We start from the raw sequence: 22,295 nt of genomic DNA on the forward strand, positions 1-22,295 counted from the left end.
GTGACATCTGAGTTCTTAGATTTATCTAGTAGATGAGTCATCCAGAAAAATTAGATAAACAAGTGACTGATGACTAATATGAAACTGATGTTTAATTATAAAATTGTGAATATATTTCATATTTAGTTCTTTATTTTAAAAAGGCAACAAAGCAGCAGGTGCATCTGATCTTCTATTTAATCAATTTTTTTGTCTTAACATTTTCTGTATTTTCACTGAGTAAAATAAATCCTCAAACAATACAATATGCCTGGATCTGATACCACCATGATTTAATCATTTGCCTGGTGATCCAGTACCAGATGAAGTAACCTAACCCAAAAATGTGGGTGCAGATTCCTGTCCAGTGCAGGGCAGCACCCAACTCCCAAACTTCTGTTTCAGCGTCACTTCTTCAACCTTGCTAAGACAGAATTTTGCCAAATATCTCCCCAGGGACACTTACTCTTATTACCTTTCTCTTTGTTTGGGGAAACAGTAATGGTATTATTTTCAAGCTTCGGCTGCAAATGCAGTCTTTATTCACATGAAACAAGCCACTTTGCAAGGAAACCACAAGGATTTTTTTAAAGGTAGGATCTCGGTTATATAGAACTCTTTGGGGAAGTTATTCCAGAGGGCAGGTGCCTGCTTCCTGGGCCCCATTAGGTGACATTGTTTGAGTGATGGGATTTGGAGTATGCCCACTCTGTCCAATGGTACAGCAGGGGCAGGACATCAGGTATCTTGAAAATGTGTGTACTTGTCTGTAACTTTGAGTTATCCACAAGACGTGTGTTTGCTTTATGGCACATATTTTGATACAGAAAAGAATAAAGTAAAAATCAGTATCTGCAGGGGAATGGGATGTTTGGAATATATGTCATTAAATTACACACATGCCTAAAAGGGTAGAACTTGCACTGCAATGCCACAATGCTATTTTCATCTAATGCAAGTAATGAGTTTCTATGGACCGGGCAGGGCAGGACTGGATAGGATGGGACAGAACAGAACTATTATGGTGAGCAGTGAAATAAACTTTATGAGAAAAGCCTATAAGTTCGGAATAAGTAGAGTGGTAATGGGCTTCACTAAACATTTAGATGAAACATCACTGGAGTTGTTTTAAAGCATGCTACAAACCCAGGTCTGAGCAATAATTGGAGAGCAAATAATTCTTGGTGAGCTGTTTTTCTGTTGCTGTCTGTTTGAAAAAAAAATACAGGAGAATTTGGAATGTCCAACTTTGGAGAGAAGAAATTGCTCTTACTATCCTAGTTTCTTTTTTGCATATAAACTTACTGCAAATTTTCTTCATAAATTAGATGAAAAGATATGCAAATGTAGAGCTGCTCACTCTTGCTCTCAGTGTTGTACCTGATATTCACTATTGCTTCCCATTAACTCTCTCTCTCTATAGGTATCTTACATATTTCTACTGTGTTGGGTTGTCTTTTCATATAGTGGGAGGCAGGAACATTATATACTGAATGGCACAACAAGTAGATGTATTGTGTATAGGAACATCTGTATAGAATATGGATAGGCTATCCTAAGTCTCAGTAGGAGATTCTACAGAAGATTGTGAGAAATAAGAGAGCTAAAGTCCTGTGGCATTTCCTGATCCAGATCCAGACAGACAAGTAGGTACAGCCAATAAACCAGATAAAGCACCGAAAAACAGCAGTGGTGATAGATGTAGCTGTGGCAACTGATAGCAACATTAGGAAGAAGGAGTATGAGAAGCTGGAGAAATATCAGGTCCTGAAGGAAGAACAAGAGAGGATGTACAAAATCAGAGCTGTCTGTCCAGAAGAATGCAGTGTTAGAAACAGCTAAGATCTTGCACAGAACCTGATAGAAGACCTGAAATTGAGAAAGATACAGGATTAGGGTAAAAACTCACACATGCGCACATACCTATATACATATGTATATATAACATACAGCCACGGGTGGGATACAACAGGGTTAACTGCCGGTTCGGTGATTTATGAGGTTCGGTGATTTATGATTTGTTTCCCTGCATGCTGCGAGCATGCTCCTGTAAATCAGCAGCAGCAGCCTTTGAAACAGCCCTCTTTTCCTGCTTTTTTAACTGCAGCTGTGCCTCGCATGGCAGCTGAAGTTGAAAAATCAGGAAATAAAGATCAGGTAAAAGCCCGGGTGGGCAAAAACATCAGCAGACATAGAATCGGTTCTATGCTGCTCTTCAGAGCTACTGGTTCTACAGAGGTGGACAGAACCGATAGAAACCCACACCTGCATGCAGCTCAATAGGATAAGATTAGAAAGCTGCTTTCAATTTGGGAGACACGGGTTCAGATCTAACCTACCTTACTTGTAGAGTCCTTTGGCAGAACCCCCTAATGCTTCATCAGCCTACCTCAAAATAAGAGAGTTATATAATATGATGCCACACTGATTAACCAGGTTTGCATCTGATGTTTAGGAAGCAGGACAATCTGATGATGAATGGATTACTGAAACAAGCTATACATGGACGAGAGAACCCACAATTGGTGGAATGCTATTATAATAGTAGAGCTAATTAGAGAAGATATATGAAATGTATGAGGCAACCATGGAGAACAGAAAACCTGTATCTTCCACTAACTGAAAAACAGCTAGTTATTCAATGCTCCAACATAGTGAAGATGCTCTCACAACTTGAGATACATCTACTACACATTACATTCCATATTCAAAAAGAACAATTGGATGTGCAGCCAACCTCTGAAGTTGGAACATCTGCTACCCTCTCCATTACAGAGCAAAACAGCTGGTATGAGGCATAAGATTGTAGGTAAGCTAGGGACTATCAATGCATAAAACCAGTTACCAAAACAATAAAGAAGTACCATCAGATACTATCGCAAACAATCCCTACTAAACCAATAAACTGGTATATACCACAGCTACTGTAATCCTGGATATGTTTAGCCACAGAACCAAGAAGAACAGCAGCACATACCGCTCCATAAAATGAAGCTAAGATCAAGGCAACTTAGAGAGAAGTTGGTAACTGGTGGAATTACAGAAAGGCATGAAGAAAAGACTGGGCTACTGAAAAAAAATACATGGGCCTGACTATTTTAAGCCCTCAAGACAGCAGTGGCTACCAGGCTAGGATACATAAGAGAAGCAGAGCCAAGAAGATAAATGCCTTGTTGTTCTCCATAGAACCATTCAAGATGTATTCCCAACTGCAGGGCAATAATATGCTGTAGTCTCTCTCTCTCTGTCTCTCTCCCTCCCTCCCTCCCCCTCTTTTACATTTATGCTATTTGTGAAAATTGTATACATGCAGCTGTTTATGCTATAGGCATATATATGTGGAAAGGGGTAAGTGCATTTAATTATCTTAATCCCAGAAAAGGTGATAAATTACTAAAATTATTTATGCTTCTGATGAAGGGGAAAATAATTTCTTTATATATCTCTGTTCTTATTCTTTCTTATTTTTTTTTCTTTTTCTTTTTTATTTTCTGAACCTATTTTTTTCATTTTATTCCTTTTTAATTAGTTTTTATGGTTTTAATTGTAATGTGCAATAAAATTACTGTAAGAAAGAAAATCAATTGCCAGTTCTGGGCAGGGGTAATCCCAAATTGAAATTGTGATTAGGTGTTGATTTTAAAATGCAGTTAGCCTATATTTGAATGATATGCTAAGAACTGAAGTGGTTAGTGAGAGCTGCTGTGAAAGTAGTGCCCAAGGCTACCAAGACATTCAGTAAATAACTGTGAATTCAGAATGATTAGAAGAAGAAGCCTAGAGTTTTAACCACTGGGAATAATTACATACGTCTCTGGTTTCTTTGCACCGCAGTGTATAACCAACTGTTGTATCTGAGGCATCATTCTTGTCTGAGATAAAGTTCTAATCTTGGCAAGGTGCCTCTGGGAGTCTTCTACTTCCTGTGGGTGATAGCTAAATTTTTAAGTTTCTTGAGATCGTAAGTTATTGTCAAGCCCGTGCAGTCCATAATTAACCATAGAAGAACCATAAATAATAAGTAGTGCTAAATAGGGCTTCTGGGATTATAAGAATTATTTTTTTACAGAGAAACCCATTTGATTCTCTTGATAATCTGTTACTAAGACTTCTATAATGGAAATCTATATCTAAGCACACAATCATTCCTTTAAATTAAATGGACTATAATATAAATATTGGTTTTATACTCACAGTCCTTTTCCTGCTTCCTGTTAGGGAGATTTCTATTTGCTGTTTACTGTGGCATTGCAATCAGTTACTCATACTTTCTTCATTTTTAGCTTCTATTTCTTCTTTCTCATCTACTCCATTGATTTTGCTTGCCCTACTTGCCAATTGATGTCCAAGGAAGGGTCCAAAATTATTCATCTCCATTCTGCTAAAAGCTATGTCTGCATTTTCATCATAAAATGCCACCAGTCTTTAATGTTCACTCAGGTTCTGTCTGGCCATATGCAGAGTTTTCACCCTCCCATTAGTTTCTGTGGAAATGTGAACACTTTTCTCACCTTTCAGAGTTATATTGAGCAATATAGCAATAAGTAAATAATATTGTTTCCTAATACTGATCAGTTATATTTCCCAATTACTTCTTCTTTGAAGAACATGCCCAAGAAGTGGAGAAATAAACATAATTTCAGTTGTAAAATGAAAAAAAAAAGTTTGACAACATACTCTAATAAAATCATCTCTAGTCAGAGCAAGCTCAAAATTCTAGCAGTCTCAAACTTAGTTCACTGCTTCCCAGGAAATCTTGTTTGCAAGCAAGCCATGATTTTTCAAATTCCATGAAGAGATAAAGTGTCAACTGCTTGAAGTATTATAGGAAAATTAATAATTCAGTTAATTTCGTAGGGATTTCTGCCACTCAACGATAAACCAATGGTCATTTAAGGGACATATGATTGGAAAATAGCTACAATCACCCCCAGTCCTGTTACTATATAACTACATGTGATATTTTAGCTATTTTTTTGTGGCACCTGAAAAAAAGTCTTCAAATTTTTTTTTATAGTTTCTTGCTAAAGCAACATATTTTATCTTGGCCTGCAGTAGAAAAAATAGGAAAATAAAATGGATTTCAAAAAAAAAGGAGAGAATGATACTCCCACTATTTCTTATTCTCGGTCCTGTTTCAGCCCTACACCTTTTAAACATATGATATCATTATAAAAAAATGTATCCTCTGGGAAATCAGTCCTCAGTAGAAAATGAACTTCCCTCAGCTATTTTAAGGTTCTGCTATCAGTATAGTGCTTCTAATTTGGTAATAAGCCTAATGACATGGGACAATAATTGGTGACAAGATTGTCTAAAATATAACTTCATCACAGCATTTATTTTATTTTTCTGTACTGTTTAGTCACAGAAAGTTGACAAAACTTGAATGTTTAAAATAGAGATAGGGCCTTTTAATTCCCTCATTGTAAAGTCCCATATCTACTAAATTTGGCAGAATCATGGACTTTTTACCTCATTCTAATACAATAGCTTCATTTCCATGATTTTGTGACAGTAGCTCAGGAAAGTAGGAACAGTACAGCCAGTTTGGACTAGTGACTAAGACATTAGCATAGATACCAGAATATTGTGTATTCTAGTTCTGTTTTAGGCATGAAAGATAACTTTTTGTTGGTCATTCTCTCTCAGCCTAACTTACCTCACAGAGTTGTTGTGAGCAAAACAAGAGGAGGAAGGATTGTTAGGTATGTTTGCCTCTTTGAATTATTTAGACAAAGAATAAACTTGGGATGAAAAAAAAATCTAAAAATATGTTTTGTAATTGGATGGGAAAGGTTCAGGACCCTGGACAGTATCCCTAGTTTTAGAGATTTTTGAATGAACTTTATTAAGAATTATGACAGATGATCTGGCAGGAATCCTAAGCAACTAGAAAGAAAGAAAGAAAGAAAGAAAGAAAGAAAGAAAGAAAGAAAGAAAGAAAGAAAGAAAGAAAGAAAGAAAGAAAGAAAGAATCCCAATACTCCTCTGAAGCAAAAGGTAGGTTTTTATATTTTGAGCAGAATAATCCTTCCCAGAACCACAGAATTGAATTTGCATCTTTAAAGCCAGCACTTATGTTTTCTGCAGCTGTCATGCGACCTTCCAACCCCAAAATGTTTTCATTCTGAATTCCATTTATTTCAGCTAATAACTTTCTAGAATTCTCAGCTTGTTATTCCTTTAGACTTCCTAACAATTTTAGTCTCAATTCATAACAAAACTCAGATCTTCTTTCATCTGAGCATTGAAAACTCTTCAAAATGTTGGGACTGAAGCATTAGTGAGCAGCTGAAAGAAGGTCACCTTGACACAATGATATTTCCATATTTCCAGGCTGGGGAGACAGAACATTTTTATTAGTCTACTTTTTTTTATAAAGAGTCATTCTTTTGGCATTTATTGTGAGTAAAGAGCAAGCTAATATTTTTTGGAGAGGTATTAAGGCTGTAATAAGCCAAAAAATCTTGAGGAATGATCAGGAGAATTTCATTAGCTTTATAACACAATTGTACCATTGATTTACTTTAATAGAAAGTGAATTTATATCTTTGACCAAAATGCACCAATGTTTCTTTACCAATTAACAATGGTTTAACCAATAACCCAACTGTATTGAACCATAAACCTGAATATATGAGTGGAGTCCACACATTTTATTATTTTTACAATAATTTTATTGAAGTTTGCAAATACAAAGATAAAAAAACTAATACAAACTAAGGAAAATATAAAAAGAAAAGAAAAAGTGTAAAGTGAATGAAAAAAGAAAAGGTACACACACACACACACACACACATGCACACACACCCCTCTCTCCCAGCAGTTGCCAATCAGTGGGCCGTGGCTGTGAGAAAATTTTGGTGGGCTGCAGAGAAATCTCACCCCCAGAACACCCACCCTAAAGCAATTAATCCAGGTTGTGCAGAAACACAAGGCTACACTGGCCACGTGGCCCGCGGGAACCCTCCCCACCCACTCACTCCTTACCCGGCAAACTTGCCTGTTAAGTTGCTATTTTTCCTTTTTCTGACCACCAGCTGTTCTGCTATGCCGGAAGATTTAGATTAGCTAGGAAGCAAGAAATGGTTGGATTTCTTGCTTTCTAGATAGGCTTTAGATCTTTGGCTCTGCTTTTAAGCACAGCCAAACCTCCCTTAGGACTGAAGGTTCTATTATTCAGTGCAGACTCACAGCAAGCAAATTTTATGTGACAGACTGAGGTAGCCGATGGCAGATAGATAGATCACTGAATGATTCTGTGAGCAACTCAATCTGCCTGCTTTGCCTGCTTTTGAGTAAAAGTTACTCTTTTTTCATAAAAAAATCGACATTTATATAAATATTTATAATATTTACATACAAGCCATGCCCAGCCAGTCACATGTCCACCAAGCACACCCACAAATTAGGCCATGCCCACAGAACCAGTTAATGGTCCCTGGGATTTAAAATTATGAGTTTGGTGGTCCCTGAGGCCGAAAAGGTTGGTGACCCCTGCTCTAGACAAGTACAAATCATTTCAGTAACTTAACATCTTCTCTAATATTTCAATTAAAAATCCCTCTTCTTCCCATATCTTATGTTATCAAACAAATAAAAACTCACCATTCAATTCTAACCAGCAAAAGAACTATCATAAATATTAACACACCTATTTTAACCTTAATAAAAAAAAAAATCATTTTGTAACCCAATGTTGTTCTTTAAGAAACAAAGTGAAAAATCTTTCCACTTATAAACAGATCCTTACAGCCTCATCATTCAATCATGGTAAAAAGAAAAATCCTATTAATAACTAATAACAGAAACCACAACTTATACATTTTAACTCTGATCAAATTGATTCACTTTGTAGATGTTCTATTTACCTTTAAAAAGCTTGATCCTTATTTGCATTAAGTAATGTCCCACAGGTTGATTTCTTATCAATTTCTCTTTATCTGCTCCCAGAAACAGTTTCCTTTGTTTCATACTTTCCTTTTAGAAATATAAGATAAGAAGGCCTTCCACATTCCTTTGTATTATGTATTATTTGTAAGTATATTTAATTATTAAGACATCATCTGGGATAATTTGTAAATCATGTTGTCATCTTTTGCCATATCACGTTGGCATTTTGAAGTCCATTTTTACATCTTTCACAGCATCTTTTTTCATATTCTTTTTGTAATCCAGCATCTTTTTTGAATTCCTACACTCAGATCAGAATCTCTATTTTATCCAATAAAATTTGTTGCTGTTATTTATCATTTTCTATAGTAGTTCAACTACAAGATAAGCATCTTGAAACAACATATGGCTAAATTGTTTTCCAAAACAATAAGGCTTGCTGTGACCAACAATAGAAGTAAGTAGTTTACTTGATCAGTATTGGTTATATTTAGGACTTATATTTGTTTTTACATTTATTATTTAGTCTTGGACTGTGATTCAATATTTATTGATTGGTTGGTTTTTAGTTTTTAGTTTAGTGTGATGTGCAGCCTCTGACATTATGATTTAGCATGCCATAGGAACCAGACTATTGTTTCACTTGAGATATGCTATATGACAATCTTTCAAATCTGGTACTTTTCAGACATGTCTCTAATTCTCATTATATTACATAGCTCAGTTATTTAAGATAATACAGCATGATGATTTTCTGATGTAGTTACTGAAATATGCTGGGGGAAGAAATAAATCAATACACAAACATATGAAAATGTCATTGTATGCATTTTGGAAATAGTACCAACTATTGGAACTAAAATCGTAAACATGAAAATAAATATGGAATAACAGAATAACAAGAATAATAAGATAAAAATGTCAGAGATATAATGACCCAAATTTCTTGTTACACTTAATACTAACATACAAGATGAGTTTAGAATAAGTTCCAACACAGATATTTTATTTTCTTCTGTTTTGAGCATTTTTTCCTACTGACAATTATTTGAAGCTATAGGGCATAACAGATTTATTTATGAAGCATAAAATTCCATATGAGAAAGATCAGATCCAAAACTAAAGGATAACAGTGAATAAAGAAAGAAAAATATTACAGCTTTATTATATGCGTAGTTTACTACCTATGGGCCCAGTGCTTTCAAATACGACATTAAACAGAAGGTACAAACATCTTTGGTAGTTCATAAAAAGTATTTCAATTAGGAATTAATTATAGAACATTCATTTCTAACATAAATGCTTTCCTTTAGAATAGAAATAATACAAGATGGCACACAATAGATGTACTCAATGAACAGAGGCTGCTTGAGACCTACAGAAGGGATTCGTTTATGAGTAAACTCTTTTGTGAAAAAAAATTCCTTTGAGGTGACTTGAAAATACTGGATGCCAATTATGTCTGATTTCAAAATGGCACTTTTTGTTTCTATTGGAAAAGTTTATTCATTCTTGATTTTGAACACAATTTTTCATCTCTAACAATTTCAGCAGATCAATTTTTTAATCTAAATGACTTGCTGGTGAAATTATGGTTTCGTCAGTGTTCCAACAAAATGCTAGATGGCTGGATGTTTTCAGTTTTAATTCTTGAGCCCTTAGTTCTTTGAATGAAAATTGAAATAGCTGATCAGCTTTCAAATATATTTCAAAGTATGGATTGACAGTATTTCTAAACAAACACTATTCAACAGAATTGCAAATAGGAAATAAACAGATTCTGTTATGGATTGCTGCAGGTGTTCTGTTTTATGTTCTTTTTGTATTGCTGTGATGAAAAGTGATACACTAATGAAAATAATATTCCTGAATAAAGCTCTTATTATATCCTGTTTGCTGTGTATCTTTCCGCCTCAAAGTACATTAGCAAAAATCAACCTTTTAAATATGTGCATCTTTTGGAAAAAAGCCAGGATGCATTATTTGCATAAATCAAGATTTAAAGTATGTTTAGTTAGTACATTAGATCCATTGCTCCATTCGGTGCCTCAGAATTTTTTGATTTTGAAAAAGGAAACTCAAATCCAGCCAGGCGTATAAGCAGAATGTTCATAAAGTGTACTAATGAGCACACCAGGATGATCCAGAAGGATTTTGCAAACTGCTCACTGTGAATTTTAAAAATAAAACTTCCTTCTTTATAATTAGCTATTTTCTCAGAGAGGTGGTGGATTTTCACTTCTGAAGAAAACAGTATCAAAATAAGAAAACCACAAGACACTGAAAAAAAAAAAAGAAATTCAAAATTAATATTTGGTCAATTTTTCAACCTAATTCTGCAGCCTTTGTTGTTATACTTCAACATTTATAAATTAGCTCTTCTGTCTATTTTCTTCTTTAAGAGGTTGGGTCCCAGTTGAATCCAATTATTAATAAGAATAGATAATTATAACTTGATTTTCTTCTCCACCTTTTCTCTAAATATATCAGTTTAAAATCCATACTCCACTGAGTTTCACCAGGTCTGTGTAGCCTGCCAGCTTCATCTGACAGATCCCCCTTCTTGCTTTGTTTGGTATTTGTTTGGATTAAAATGAGTGTTCCAATTCATGTATTAAAGGGTGAACATGCTATCTCTATCTTTTTTCTTCTTTATAAATTAAACAAAGTTCCCCCAAATCTGTTTGCGCATGAAAAATAAAACTTATTAATCTGTCTGAATGGTAATGTTTGGTAATTTCTTTCCCACTGCTTGTAAAGCAAGTGTGCTTGCTGAGCTAATTCTATTCCCTGTTGCCTGAGACATCATAAATAGCCTTTTCTCCTAAAAGCAAAAACTAGGAGTGTAATGTGCTATTTATGCCAGATCCCTGTTCAAAGATTGCCCCTCTAGATGATGCTATCAGCTTCCCACAGTGCAACTTGGTCCAAAAGATTGCATAGTCCTGTATCAGTGTCTGGAAGCTGTAAGAGTCTGGATGGGTTGAAATAGGTTTCAACTCAACCCAAGCAAGAATGAGTCCTTTGGGTATTTGGGCTTTCCAGTGATAAGGTTTTTCCACTCTTGCTCCTAGATGGGTGACTCTGCCCCAGATGGATCAGTGGGCAGCCTGGGATTTTTCTTGAACTCATGGCTCTTGCTAGAAGAGCAGGTGATAGATGTGGCCAGGACAGCTTTTGACCATCATAGAGTTGTGTGCCAGTTGCATCCATTCCTGGATCAGGAAGCTTTGCTCATAGTCATTCATTCCCTTGTGACCTCTCATTTGAATTACTACAATGAGTTTTAGATGAAGCTGCCCTTGAAGAGCATTAGGAAGCTTCAACTGGTACAGAACAGCAATAGCAATAGCACTTAAACTTATATACTGCTTCACAGTGTTTTACAGCCCTCTCTAAGCAGTTTAAAGAGTCAGCCTCCTGCCCCTATATGGATTAATGTTGTATTGTTTTAAATTGTTTTTATGATGCATACTGTCCAAAGTGACTTGTTCTGCATAGAACTCAATATAGAAATCAAATAAACAAATAGGCATTCTGTTTTAGCAATCTTTAGTTTGATAGTTTTAAAATGATTTTTATGCTGTTTTGTTTGGGAGCCACCCGGAGTTCATTATAAGATGTGTGGCTATATAAATATTTTAAACAAACACATAAATGAAGACTCAAATTCCCAATGCCTATTCTTGCCTTGGATTGATCCCTGGCTGTATGCATATGTACCCAAGGATTTACATGCACATGGGAATGAAGGATTTATTTAGACCATGGTAAGGTATAGTGTGGCTGATAGTTGTGCAAGTGGAAAGCCTTATAATTTCCATGCAGAATGTGCAAGAATCATTAATCAATATATGCCTTCTGCAGCAGGTGCTAGAAAATTTAAATAATGAAAATGGTTTTATTTAACAATACAGTTTTGAAGTTAATATGACTCGGAGCTATTTTAAACTACAGTTTATTTTAAATTCAAGGGATTTTGCTTGCTATTTTGTAGTTCTGCATTTTGTCTAGTTTTGTACTTTGCCAATTTTATATAAGCTATTTTGTCCATTTTGTAAAATTATTGGGTATAAAATTACATTTTAATCTCTAGCACATGTAAAAGAGTAGTGTTCTTTCAATAGCTATTTTAAATGTTTACAGCACTCAAATTTTCAACTTCCAGCAGGGCTATGATGGGTTCACTGTTCAGGACTAGTCATTCTTAGACTGTTGCTAAAATCTCTCAATCCAAGCATAGTTCTATATTGAGGGTCTAGCCACTATGTGAATCCATTACCCATATTTAAAAAAAATGGAAGGGAGGGGAAGGGAAGGATGGCCTCTCACATTAGATGGAGTTGTTGAGTCTGTAACAATCACAACTGCAGTGATTCACTTAACAACTGTCAAAATATCAATTGGATGCATATGATGATGAATATATTGAGTAGAAAACATCAGTTTAAAAAGAAAAAAAATCTGTTTTTATGTAAAAAAAGAAAGAAAAGAATAACCAGCAAAAAAAAAAAAAAAGCCCGGATCATACTCTGAATATTCGTCCACATCATCTTACATGAGAATCTGATCAATGCATTTATAGAGATATATCTACATGCCAAAGTATTACTGGACTTACCTGAAATGAAGCTCCACAGGTAAAGTCCTAATGGGCCATGTAAGGTTTCATAAGGATTGCCAAATGCATTGTACATGAAGAAGCCGGTTGCAATCAGTGCAAAGATGAATAATGCCAAGCAAAAGAGGATAATGCTTACATGGATACTTGCAGGCATAATTTTGAATAATTCTGGAAAAACTAACAGAAAATACTGATTATTTATAAAATCTGAAAAAAATAATGCAGAAAAATATTCATTTATTTATCTATGACATTGCATGTTGCCTCATCAATCATTGTGGCTGGAACAGGAAATTATTATCAACGTGGAAAGAATCTTGATAAGCAAGGCAAGATGTTTTTGTAACTTGTTTATGATTGAGGACTGACATTAAATAGAAGTATAGATAAAAAAGACAACTATATGAAGATAGTAAAGCTGATACAATAGAGGACATGTTGTCAATGTTTATGTTTTAATACATATACATTTTCCAAGAAGGGTTACCAATTAAATGCAGTTTGGCAAAACTCACATATTCAAACCTACTGAGGTACATCAATCTGCCAATCAGCATTCACGTATATTTCCTACATTTCTAACATGGTGCCTACCAGAAGAGCTAGACTTCTAGACAAAAACTACCAGCAGCCCAAACATATATGGACAATAGTACTTATTTCTCCAAGTTACTCCCCATTATTTAGTGTACAGGTACTCCTCAAATTACAACAGTTCATTAAGTGAACATTTGAGGTTACAACGGTACTAAAAAAAAATGTGATTCGTGACCATGTTTCCATACCTACAACCATTACAGCATCTCCATGGTAACATGATCAAAATTCAGATCCTTGACAACTGACTCATATTTATGATGGTTCCCAGAGATATGTGATCATCTTTTGTGACCTTCTGACAAGCAAAGTCAAGGGGAAGTTAAATTCACTTAACAACCTGGTTTCTAATTTCACAACTACAGTGATCCACTTAACAACAAGTAAAATGGAGCAAAACACACTTAACATGCTTGGTTTTTTTTGCCACAGTTGTTAAGTGAATCACTGCAGTTGTTAGGTTAGTAACATGGTTATTAAGGGAAACTGGCTTCTTCATTGATTTTGCATATCAGAAGGTTGCAAAAGATGATCACATGACACAGAACTGCAACCGTCATAAATACATGTCAGTTGCCAAGCATCTTAATTTTGATCACATGACCACAGGGATGCTGCAACAGTCCTAAGTGCAACCCCCCACCCCCCGCAAAAAAAACCAGTGATAAATCACTTTTTACAACTTTGCCTTTATAACTTTGAATGGTTGTTCATTGAAGGCTTGTAAGAGCATAAATTAAACCTGTATAGTTTAATTTCCAAATTATTTAAACACAGGATGCATTCCACAGAAGGTGAGTTTTTGTTTGTGAATCATATCCTTATTTGGTTCAGCATTACTAAACATGTTGTATATTAATATATAGTAAGAAATGCTCTATTTATATAAAATATATATAGTCACATAATGGCTCTAAAGGCAATGTACAAGTAGATAACTACTTCGGCAGAAAAGTTTGCGGGTTAATCTTTCTACTGATTTTTAAATACCTCTGCTGAGTTAGCCACAACAGATATTTTAGAATGATTTGTATAATACAAGATAACTGCTCCTAGTCCACAGGGGTATGATTAAACTGGTGCTAATAATTCCTTAGAATTGCTTGGCTGTGGTTAAAACATGCTGAGAAAAACCAATGTAGGTAATGCAAATAAATTTATATAGCACGTATAATATAAATTATCTGCAACTGCATTTGAACTCTCTAATTCTGTCAACTGACTTGAGATTCATGCACTTCATCTTAATATTATAATTTGTTGGTGGAGTAATGGTGCAGTAGACTATGCTGTTAGACTTCAAATGTAGATTTCTAGGACATTCCCTTTTTTTGAAATGAAGCTCTAGTCTTCAATATTACAAATTAGATCGTTGCCCATGAACGGAAGGCTTGGATGTACTGGTGTAAAAACATTAATTACTTTTTCATTTACAAGCACAATTCAATGTCCTGTCCTGATCTTAATCTCTAAAATCTGTGTAAGTTTGGATCCAGTTATCAGAAGGACAATGTCTTCCCGGACAAGCCTGCCTGAACATGTCAGATCATTATCGAAGCTTTGCCTGCAAGCTTCTGCTCTTCAAGAGGCAAGACAGGTGCTAAGTGAAGAAATACTTGTTTCAAATATGCTCTTTCCCCCAAAAGATTTGTGTGACACCATATTGTTCCTTTTTCACACAATTCCTTGTTCTGAGAATTGTTTCTGTTTCTTTTTCCCATTTGATTTATAGGTTTCTGGGAGATTTAGTTTAACCTGAAGACGTTAATTTTAAATAAATATCACTATCCTACCACTTCTGCTAGGATGATGTTGGGAATTTCAGTGAGCTGTCACATTCTACTTTATTTTGAAATAAGCAATGAGCTCAGTGTAGCAGAATGCACAAAATGCATGGCTTAGCTAAAATCAAGATATATGTATAACAATAAATCAGTGGAATGGCTTGCCTTCAAAAGTTGTGGGTGCTCCATTACTGGAGGCTTTTAAAAAGAGACTGGATAGCCATTTGTTTGAAATGGTACAGGGTCTACTACTTGAGCAGCATGTTGGAGTAGAAGACCTACAAGGTCCCTTCCAACTGTTATTCTGTTCTGTACTGTACTAGCAGAAATAAATTTTAAAAAGTCACAAAATTTATCTATTGTGAGTAAGGATAAACAGAAGAATGTTTTGATCGACTTAATAAAAAGCTGGTGAAGTTTTGTTTAAACAAAAGATTTTAGAATTGTTAGTATGCCTATGCACACTTCTCTGGAAATAAGGCAACTGGGTAAAGAGGCTATTGCTGATGACAGATAAAAGGTCGGACACCATGATATCTATTTCAATTGTTCTTTCATGGTTTAAGCAATTGTACTCCTTTCAAAGATACTTATAGAGGATAATTGTTCAAACATTAAGTTAATCAAACATCTAACATGCAGCACATATCTTTGAAAATATCCTACTTTACAGGCATATCCAAAGATTTATGCTATGATAATGTTGGGAATTTCAGTGATCTGTCACATTCTACTTTATCTTGAAATAAGCAATGAGCTCAATGTAGCAGAATGCACAAAACATATGGCTTCGCTAAAAACTTCAAGTTAAGCATACAATAACTGACTTCAATAATTTGGCCTGCCAAATGTTTTTGGATTTTCTCCCATCATACCAAGCTACAATTTAGGTCACCGCACATTGTGGCATCTGTAGTCTTATCATACAATTAAAACAACATATAAACCTACTGTAGTTTATGCAGAGTTCCAGATTATGGAAGGCTATGCTGGTGAATTAAACCAGTGGTGGTCATGAATAAACCTGCTTTGAGCTACAATGCATATTGTGCAAAAAAAAAAAAAAAAAGTGCATAACATACATGTAAAATCACAAAATGTTGATTGTTTTGATAGCTAGGGTGAGAATTTTTTTTTAGCAATTGCAATACTTAGGCTTGATGCCACACTAGCCACCTATTTCTCTCCATAGCTACATTTACATTTTTAAAATCTATCATTACAATTTATAGCTGGCCATTTAATAAAATTTAATCCTGCAACAATGTTGCCTTAGAAGCAAAGCCACTTTAAACGTCGAGGAGTCGAGGAATAAATCTGAATGCTGATGGCCTTTTTGAAAATGAACTGCTGACCCAGAAACTGACAAAAGTCAGAGGAAACGAAGCAGAAGGCTCTCTCTCTATGCCTGCCTGGGTTTTATAGGCAGAGCAAATTCATTTTACAATTAAAATATATATATATAATAGTGGTTAATAGGAAAAACATTGAATTGGAGAATAGGCCTAAAAAGGGCAGATGATTTAATTTTTCTTCTCAAGCATGACATACAGGGACTCAATGCACTGATATGCAAACACAGCTAGCAGAAGTAAATGGTACCATCACCAGGGACATTTTTTGTGACTCAAATAGAGTTTGCATGAGTGGTTCTGCAAGTGATAATAAAATGAGTGCTAAACCTTTCATAGGATTTAGCTGCCTTAAAGCTACAGTGCAAAAAAATTAAATCCATAAAAAGGGCAAAAAGATGCTAGTATTATTTTATACCATCATTGCTTTTTGCAGTCCATAGATTAATTACACTTTTCTGCTGCCAAAGATTTCAGTAGAAACACCTGTTTTCAGTATAAAAACAATGTACGTTATATACAAGGAACCCAAGGAAAGAAGGATTATATATATTGCACTATAGACACATTTTTTTCCATGTATTGGCAAAACCATATATGCACTGCCTTGTATACATTACACACATATATAATCTGCATGCTTTACCCAGTTTCCTGTAAATGAGATAATCAAAATTCCAAATTTAGAAGGGATATTCATTTATCCCTCTAGCCTTTGATCATATTGCCAAATATACCTACGGCATATGAAGGCTGAGTTGGATCCTAGAACCACAGGTTGCTTACCAGTTTCAGTGGATTTACATAGACTATGAGAAATTTGCTGATGTCCCTCTAAAAGCATCAAACAGCAATTTTTTGAAGAGTAGTTGTAGACCAAATAGCATAAACCTCAATAGGAATGTTATTGCATCATGGGTGGTTTGTTTTAATTGCACTGTTGCTGTTGTTTTGTTTTACTGTTTGCCACCCAGAGTTTATTAGGTGTTGCTTGGAAATAAGGCACAACATTTTAAAACATTTATTCATCTGTTGTTATTAGTCCATTTTAAAACTTGACTTTACTCCTAACATGTATCTCTAGTTGCAATATAGAACACCTTTGTATTTTGAGGAGTTTACTGACATACAAATAGTCCTTAACCTGCAATTGTTCATTTAGTGACTGCTTGAAGTTACAATGAAGGAAGTGACTTATGCCTGGTCCTTGCACTTATGACCACTGCAACATCTCCACAGTCTTGTGATCAAACTTTTGGTGCTTGGCAATTGTACTTATGTCAGTTTGAACCACATTAAATAATTATGATGAGCAAAGTCAAAGGGAGACTATGATTTAATGATTACATGGTTTACCTAATGCAATGATTTGCTTAACAACAATGACAACAATGGTTGTAAAATTGCATTCACTTAATAACTCCCTTGCTTAGCAATGAAAATACTGATTCCCAACTGTGATACAGGCAGTCAAGGGCCACCCAGATAGTTGAAGCCTATCTGTATTTTGATTTCTCCTTCATATTAAGGAAATTCTAAAAGTTTAGAGTTCATTCTGAGCTATATTAACCTCCTTGTTTTCACTGTTGCTTAATAAATAAGAGAGAATTTTCAAACAGCTGCAGATTGTTTAGGCGAGCACTGTTTATCAGAATGATCGTTCCCATTCCAGAATTATACACTATCTGGTCAAGGCCAGATCTTGCTGTCTGGTGACCATGGAAGCAGGGCCATGAAGTCTTGGTGCCAGGATTTAATAACACTAAAGCTTTGTGCCTCTGCACAGGTTTGTAAACTCAGTGCTGTGCGTCCCTGGCCTTGGAGTATCCCTGCTCCTTGAAATGGGCCTCCTTGCAGCTGAAGGCGAACTACCTTGCTTGGAATGTTATGCTTGTTTGTGTTTCTATTTAGTTTGCCTGTTATGGTTAAATGATAAAATTTGAAATTTCCTTATCCACTGGTAAATTTATTGCCTGGATCCAAAAGCACCAAGGGCCTGAGCAATGATCACTTGGCAATACAATGCCTAAATTCCATTAAAATCATGTTGTGCTTGTTTAAAATGACAGGAGTCTGTCCTTCAGAGGTTTGTGCCTCTTTCCAACACTTATGTCTCCTCTTTCTAACACTTATGCCTCCTCAGTAGGAATTTGCTCTGTAGCATCTCCAATCAAAGGATTGTAACGAAATAAAGGAACTTCTGCTTTGCAGTCAGAAAACACCAGACTTAATTTTTAATATCTCCTGGTAGGTGTAGAAAATTTGTAGTGAAATCTGGGCAACCACGATCAGCTAGTAGTGGCAGTATTTGGCTATTTGTTTAGCTGCAATGTCCTGGGGCCATGTGATCACTTTTTGTTATGTTCTTACAAGCAAAGAGAATGGGAAGCCAGATTCCCTTAATATCTATGATACTAACTTAATAATTGCAGTAATTCGTTTAACACAGAGGTCTTCAAACTTGACAGCTTTAAGACTTGTGGACTTCAACTCCCAGAATTCCTCCTCCAGTCATGTTAGCTCAGGAATTCTGGGAGTTGAAGTCCACAAGTCTTAAACTTGCCAAGTTTGAAGACCCTTGATTTAACAACTGTGGCAAAAAAAGTTATAAAATTGGGCAAAATTCACTTAACAAATGCTTTGCTTAGCAACAGAATTGTTGGGCTCAATTGTGGTCATAAATCAAGGACTACCTGTAATCTAATCTCTGTAAATCACTACACTTATTGAAGCAAATTTTGGATTAGTGTACATGTTGGAAATGATCGGAACTTTGTGCGAATGCAAGCTCTCTATTAGAGAAGTATTTCTCAAACTTTAAAAATTACCCCTGCTGGCGTGGGAATTCTGGGAGTTGAAGTCTTCACACCAAGTTTGAGAAATACTTTTTAAAAATTTCCATGTGAGATTGAAAGGAATTGCTGCTATAGCTACTGCTTTACAGAATCCACTTATCAGAGCGGCTGAGATCCTTAAAAGCGGTGACACTGTTGCCAGCCTTGAACAGAAAACTGCAAGCAGCTTTTGAATGAATACCAGCGCAAGATTGAATTTCTTAATCATTTCTGAAGCATGTATACCGCACTGCATATGGAGAATATTTCTCTTCTGCCCCATTTAGCAAGGTCTCATTTGACTAGAACAGCAATGTAACAGCCAGGCTGTTTCCCTCCCTGTCCTAATAAAGCAATACTATCTTCCCTTGGCTTATGCTGGGTGAAAAAAAAGAGGTTTTATCTGCACTGCCAATGAAGCATCTATTTAAGAAGCATGTTCAAGTTACAATTATATTGTCATCGTGGCTCTTTCAACAAAAACCTGAAACTAGATTGGTCACCATTTTGCATTTAATAAATTAGTAACCAAGCTCTCATATTACAAGAGATGAACACTGCATTCTTAGGATGCTTTTTACCTGTCATAACCAAACACTTAATCTTAAAAATTCCAGGCATATTGAAAAAGCAAACTTACTTAGTTTGCCTCATTTTAAGTTATTCTGGCATCAGTGAAAAGAGTAGAAGATTGTTTCTGTTGTATATAAACCAAAGTTTGTATTACACAAACACAGCAAACTGTAATTAAATTTAACTGGATTATTGAAATAAATTCTCAAATTCAAATACAGCAAACTGTAGTTATATTTAACTGGATTATTGAAATCTTTTAAATGTGACTTGTGGATTTGTGTTTTTCTCACTAATCCAATTCATCTAAAGCTATCCTCTTTCATACAATTGTATCAGAAGAGTAAGGCTCAGTAAAATACATTTTCTTCAATTTATCTCATGCACCTTAGTAGAGCATTTCTTGGGGATGGAATGTTAAGCAAGATGATTTTAGTAAAAACAACATCCAGTTCTTGTTTCATTCTTTACAACAGCATTCATAAAATTCATAGTAGGCTGCAATTTGAAAAGTAGATCTTCAATAAAGAGAAAATTTTGGGGAAAAAAGTTTAAACTCTGCTTGCTGTAGAATTTAATTAACAAGGCTATTCTTGACAACAACTTGAATGAATATGGTTACCATCACTGCAAAGATTTCAGACCATCACAAATTATTTGGAGCAGCCAGAACTGCTCGGCAGATTGCCTGCCAATTCTTGCTGATAAAAAAATAAATACATTTTAGGTGACATGTTATCAGCTGTTGTCTTTATAACCATGATTTGTGTGATGCTCAAAGAAGTCAACCTTGTGACTGGCAGCCTTAACAATATTTTGCTGTGGAAGATAAACTGATGCATCATAAAGTATAGTTCCTTTTGTGCCAATCAAGGAGAGCAGTGGTTAGCAGCACAAGCAACATTTTATTTCTCCATTTAAAGTAGTGTTTAAATCTACAAATACATATATTGGAACTGAATCCATATTTCTTTTTAAAATGCCAAGCCAAATTAGGTTTGTGGAGGCTCACCTTATACTTACACATCTATTGGTCTAAGACAATAAATGGAAACACAATTCAATTTTTAAAAAATGATAGATTAATACATATATATTATAGCGCTATAATTTTGCATTTCTCATTTGTAACTCTTTCAGAAGAAATAGGAGAAAGCTCATTTACTTTGTCTGTCAGACCATGATAGCATGCACAAAGTATTAAATAATTCAGATTGTCATTGTTACTTACATGAAAACTGAAAAGGTCTCCCTCCAAGGCCACATTGTCTAACCCTCTCCCCATAGAATAGTCCATACTGAATTTCACCAATAAACTTATCTAATTCCTGGCCAGTAGCATTAACAAGCAATGCTCCAGTTTTGCAAAGAATTTTTCCTTGGATCCATAGCTGAGTTCCTATAGCTGCTGCAATGGCCAGAGCACAAGCAAAACTGAACACACCCGCTATGCAAAAAACAACTTTCTTCTGTTGGGCTGGCATATATAATCCTAGATGAGGCATGCAGAAAAACGTGAAAATATAATTTCAAATGAAAACTTTAGTAAGGTGGGTTTTGCAGCATCCCTTCTCAATGTTACTTGAGAACAAAGGTTAAAATAACAGATGGAAACCTCAGTGTAATTTGATGAGTGCCCTGTTTGGGGTTGTTTGCTTTTTAATAGCCTTTGTCTGATTGGGTGAACTGAAAATTCCAGAATGAGACCTGGATCTTGGATTAAGTTAGCCACTGTGTTCCCCGGGGGTGGGTGTGGGTTGATAGTGGTAGGGGAGATGCTTACATTTAAATCAGGCAGATCACAATAAAATATTCAGATTTTAACATTTTATCTTTGCATAGTGCTAAAATGTCATTCAGGCAGATGATACGAGGTCTATTTAATAATGTTATTATTAAAATAAGGCTGACAGTGTTCTATTTTATTCTCAGATTGGGCGTATGAATGGACAATGGGCAATGGCTATATTACTGCTTGTCACAAAGCTGTTCAACTGGATGAGTGCTTTCTTTCAAAAAGGGTTATCTGCAAAATTCCAGATGATCTCTAGGTACCAGCAAAGAGACAAAAACGATCTCTTTGTTAACATCCACCCTAATTCAAACAACTTTTCTAGTTAAGCAATTTCATAGTTAAATTAATGTACATCTAAATGTTCTAGTTCCGTTAAGTGGGATTGTTTATTATCTCCTAACCCCATTTTTCTCACTATAAATGATTTAACTATTTTCAATTGTGCAGTAGAATCAATTAATTGAACTCAAAGCTTGTAGCTTTTAGATACACTTTTTACTTATTCATTATAAATCTCTCACTGGAAATGAAACAGAGTAGAATAGTAAGTAGAACATTGTATATAGCACATACCTGTTCTTTAATGGTCCTTTGAAATGGATTTATGTAAAACCTGGCATTTGTAGAACAGTTTTCTGAATTCCAAGCAGAGCAAATCATCTCTAAAGTTTAAGCACGTTGTAGTACCAAGCCACATATTATATGAATTCTCTTTCATTCTCTCTTTCTGGAATAATTTAACCATGGCATTCTTAATTAATTTATGTACATGTAATTATCCTTCCATGTGTAATTTGCTGTCTTGTTTGTTCCTCATACATATTGTAAGAAGTGGGTAGTGGGAAGAGAACTTGCACCAAT

The 22,295-nt window shown here is 35.2% G+C and overlaps 1 protein-coding gene across 1 annotated transcript; it reads right to left on the reverse strand.

Moving 5' to 3' along the window:
• Positions 1-8,893: 8,893 nt before the first annotated feature.
• CLRN1 (clarin 1) lies at positions 8,894-21,208 on the reverse strand. The gene is made up of 3 exons (XM_026701141.2): positions 20,871-21,208; positions 12,497-12,676; positions 8,894-10,155 (listed from the first exon to the last, which is right to left on the reverse strand). The coding sequence occupies exons 1-3, from the start codon at positions 21,142-21,144 to the stop codon at positions 9,890-9,892; spliced, it is 720 nt and encodes a 239-aa protein (XP_026556926.2). The 5' UTR covers positions 21,145-21,208; the 3' UTR covers positions 8,894-9,889.
• Positions 21,209-22,295: the final 1,087 nt, after the last annotated feature.

This window comes from Pseudonaja textilis, chromosome 4, assembly GCF_049901715.1.
Source record: "Pseudonaja textilis isolate UNSWEBS1 chromosome 4, rPseTex1.2, whole genome shotgun sequence".
Lineage (NCBI taxonomy): Eukaryota > Metazoa > Chordata > Lepidosauria > Squamata > Elapidae > Pseudonaja > Pseudonaja textilis.

What these genes read in the sequence shown, in the direction of transcription:
- CLRN1 (XM_026701141.2), bottom strand. Translation starts at nt 21,144, where the DNA reads ATGCCTCATCTAGGATTATATATGCCAGCCCAACAGAAGAAAGTTGTT. An exon ending in GAGACCTTTTCAGTTTTCAT is followed by an intron (nt 12,677 to 20,870) that starts GTAAGTAACAAT and finishes ATTTTCTGTTAG; the next exon opens with TTTTTCCAGAATTATTCAAA. An exon ending in CCTGTGGAGCTTCATTTCAG is followed by an intron (nt 10,156 to 12,496) that starts GTAAGTCCAGTA and finishes TTTTTTTTTCAG; the next exon opens with TGTCTTGTGGTTTTCTTATT.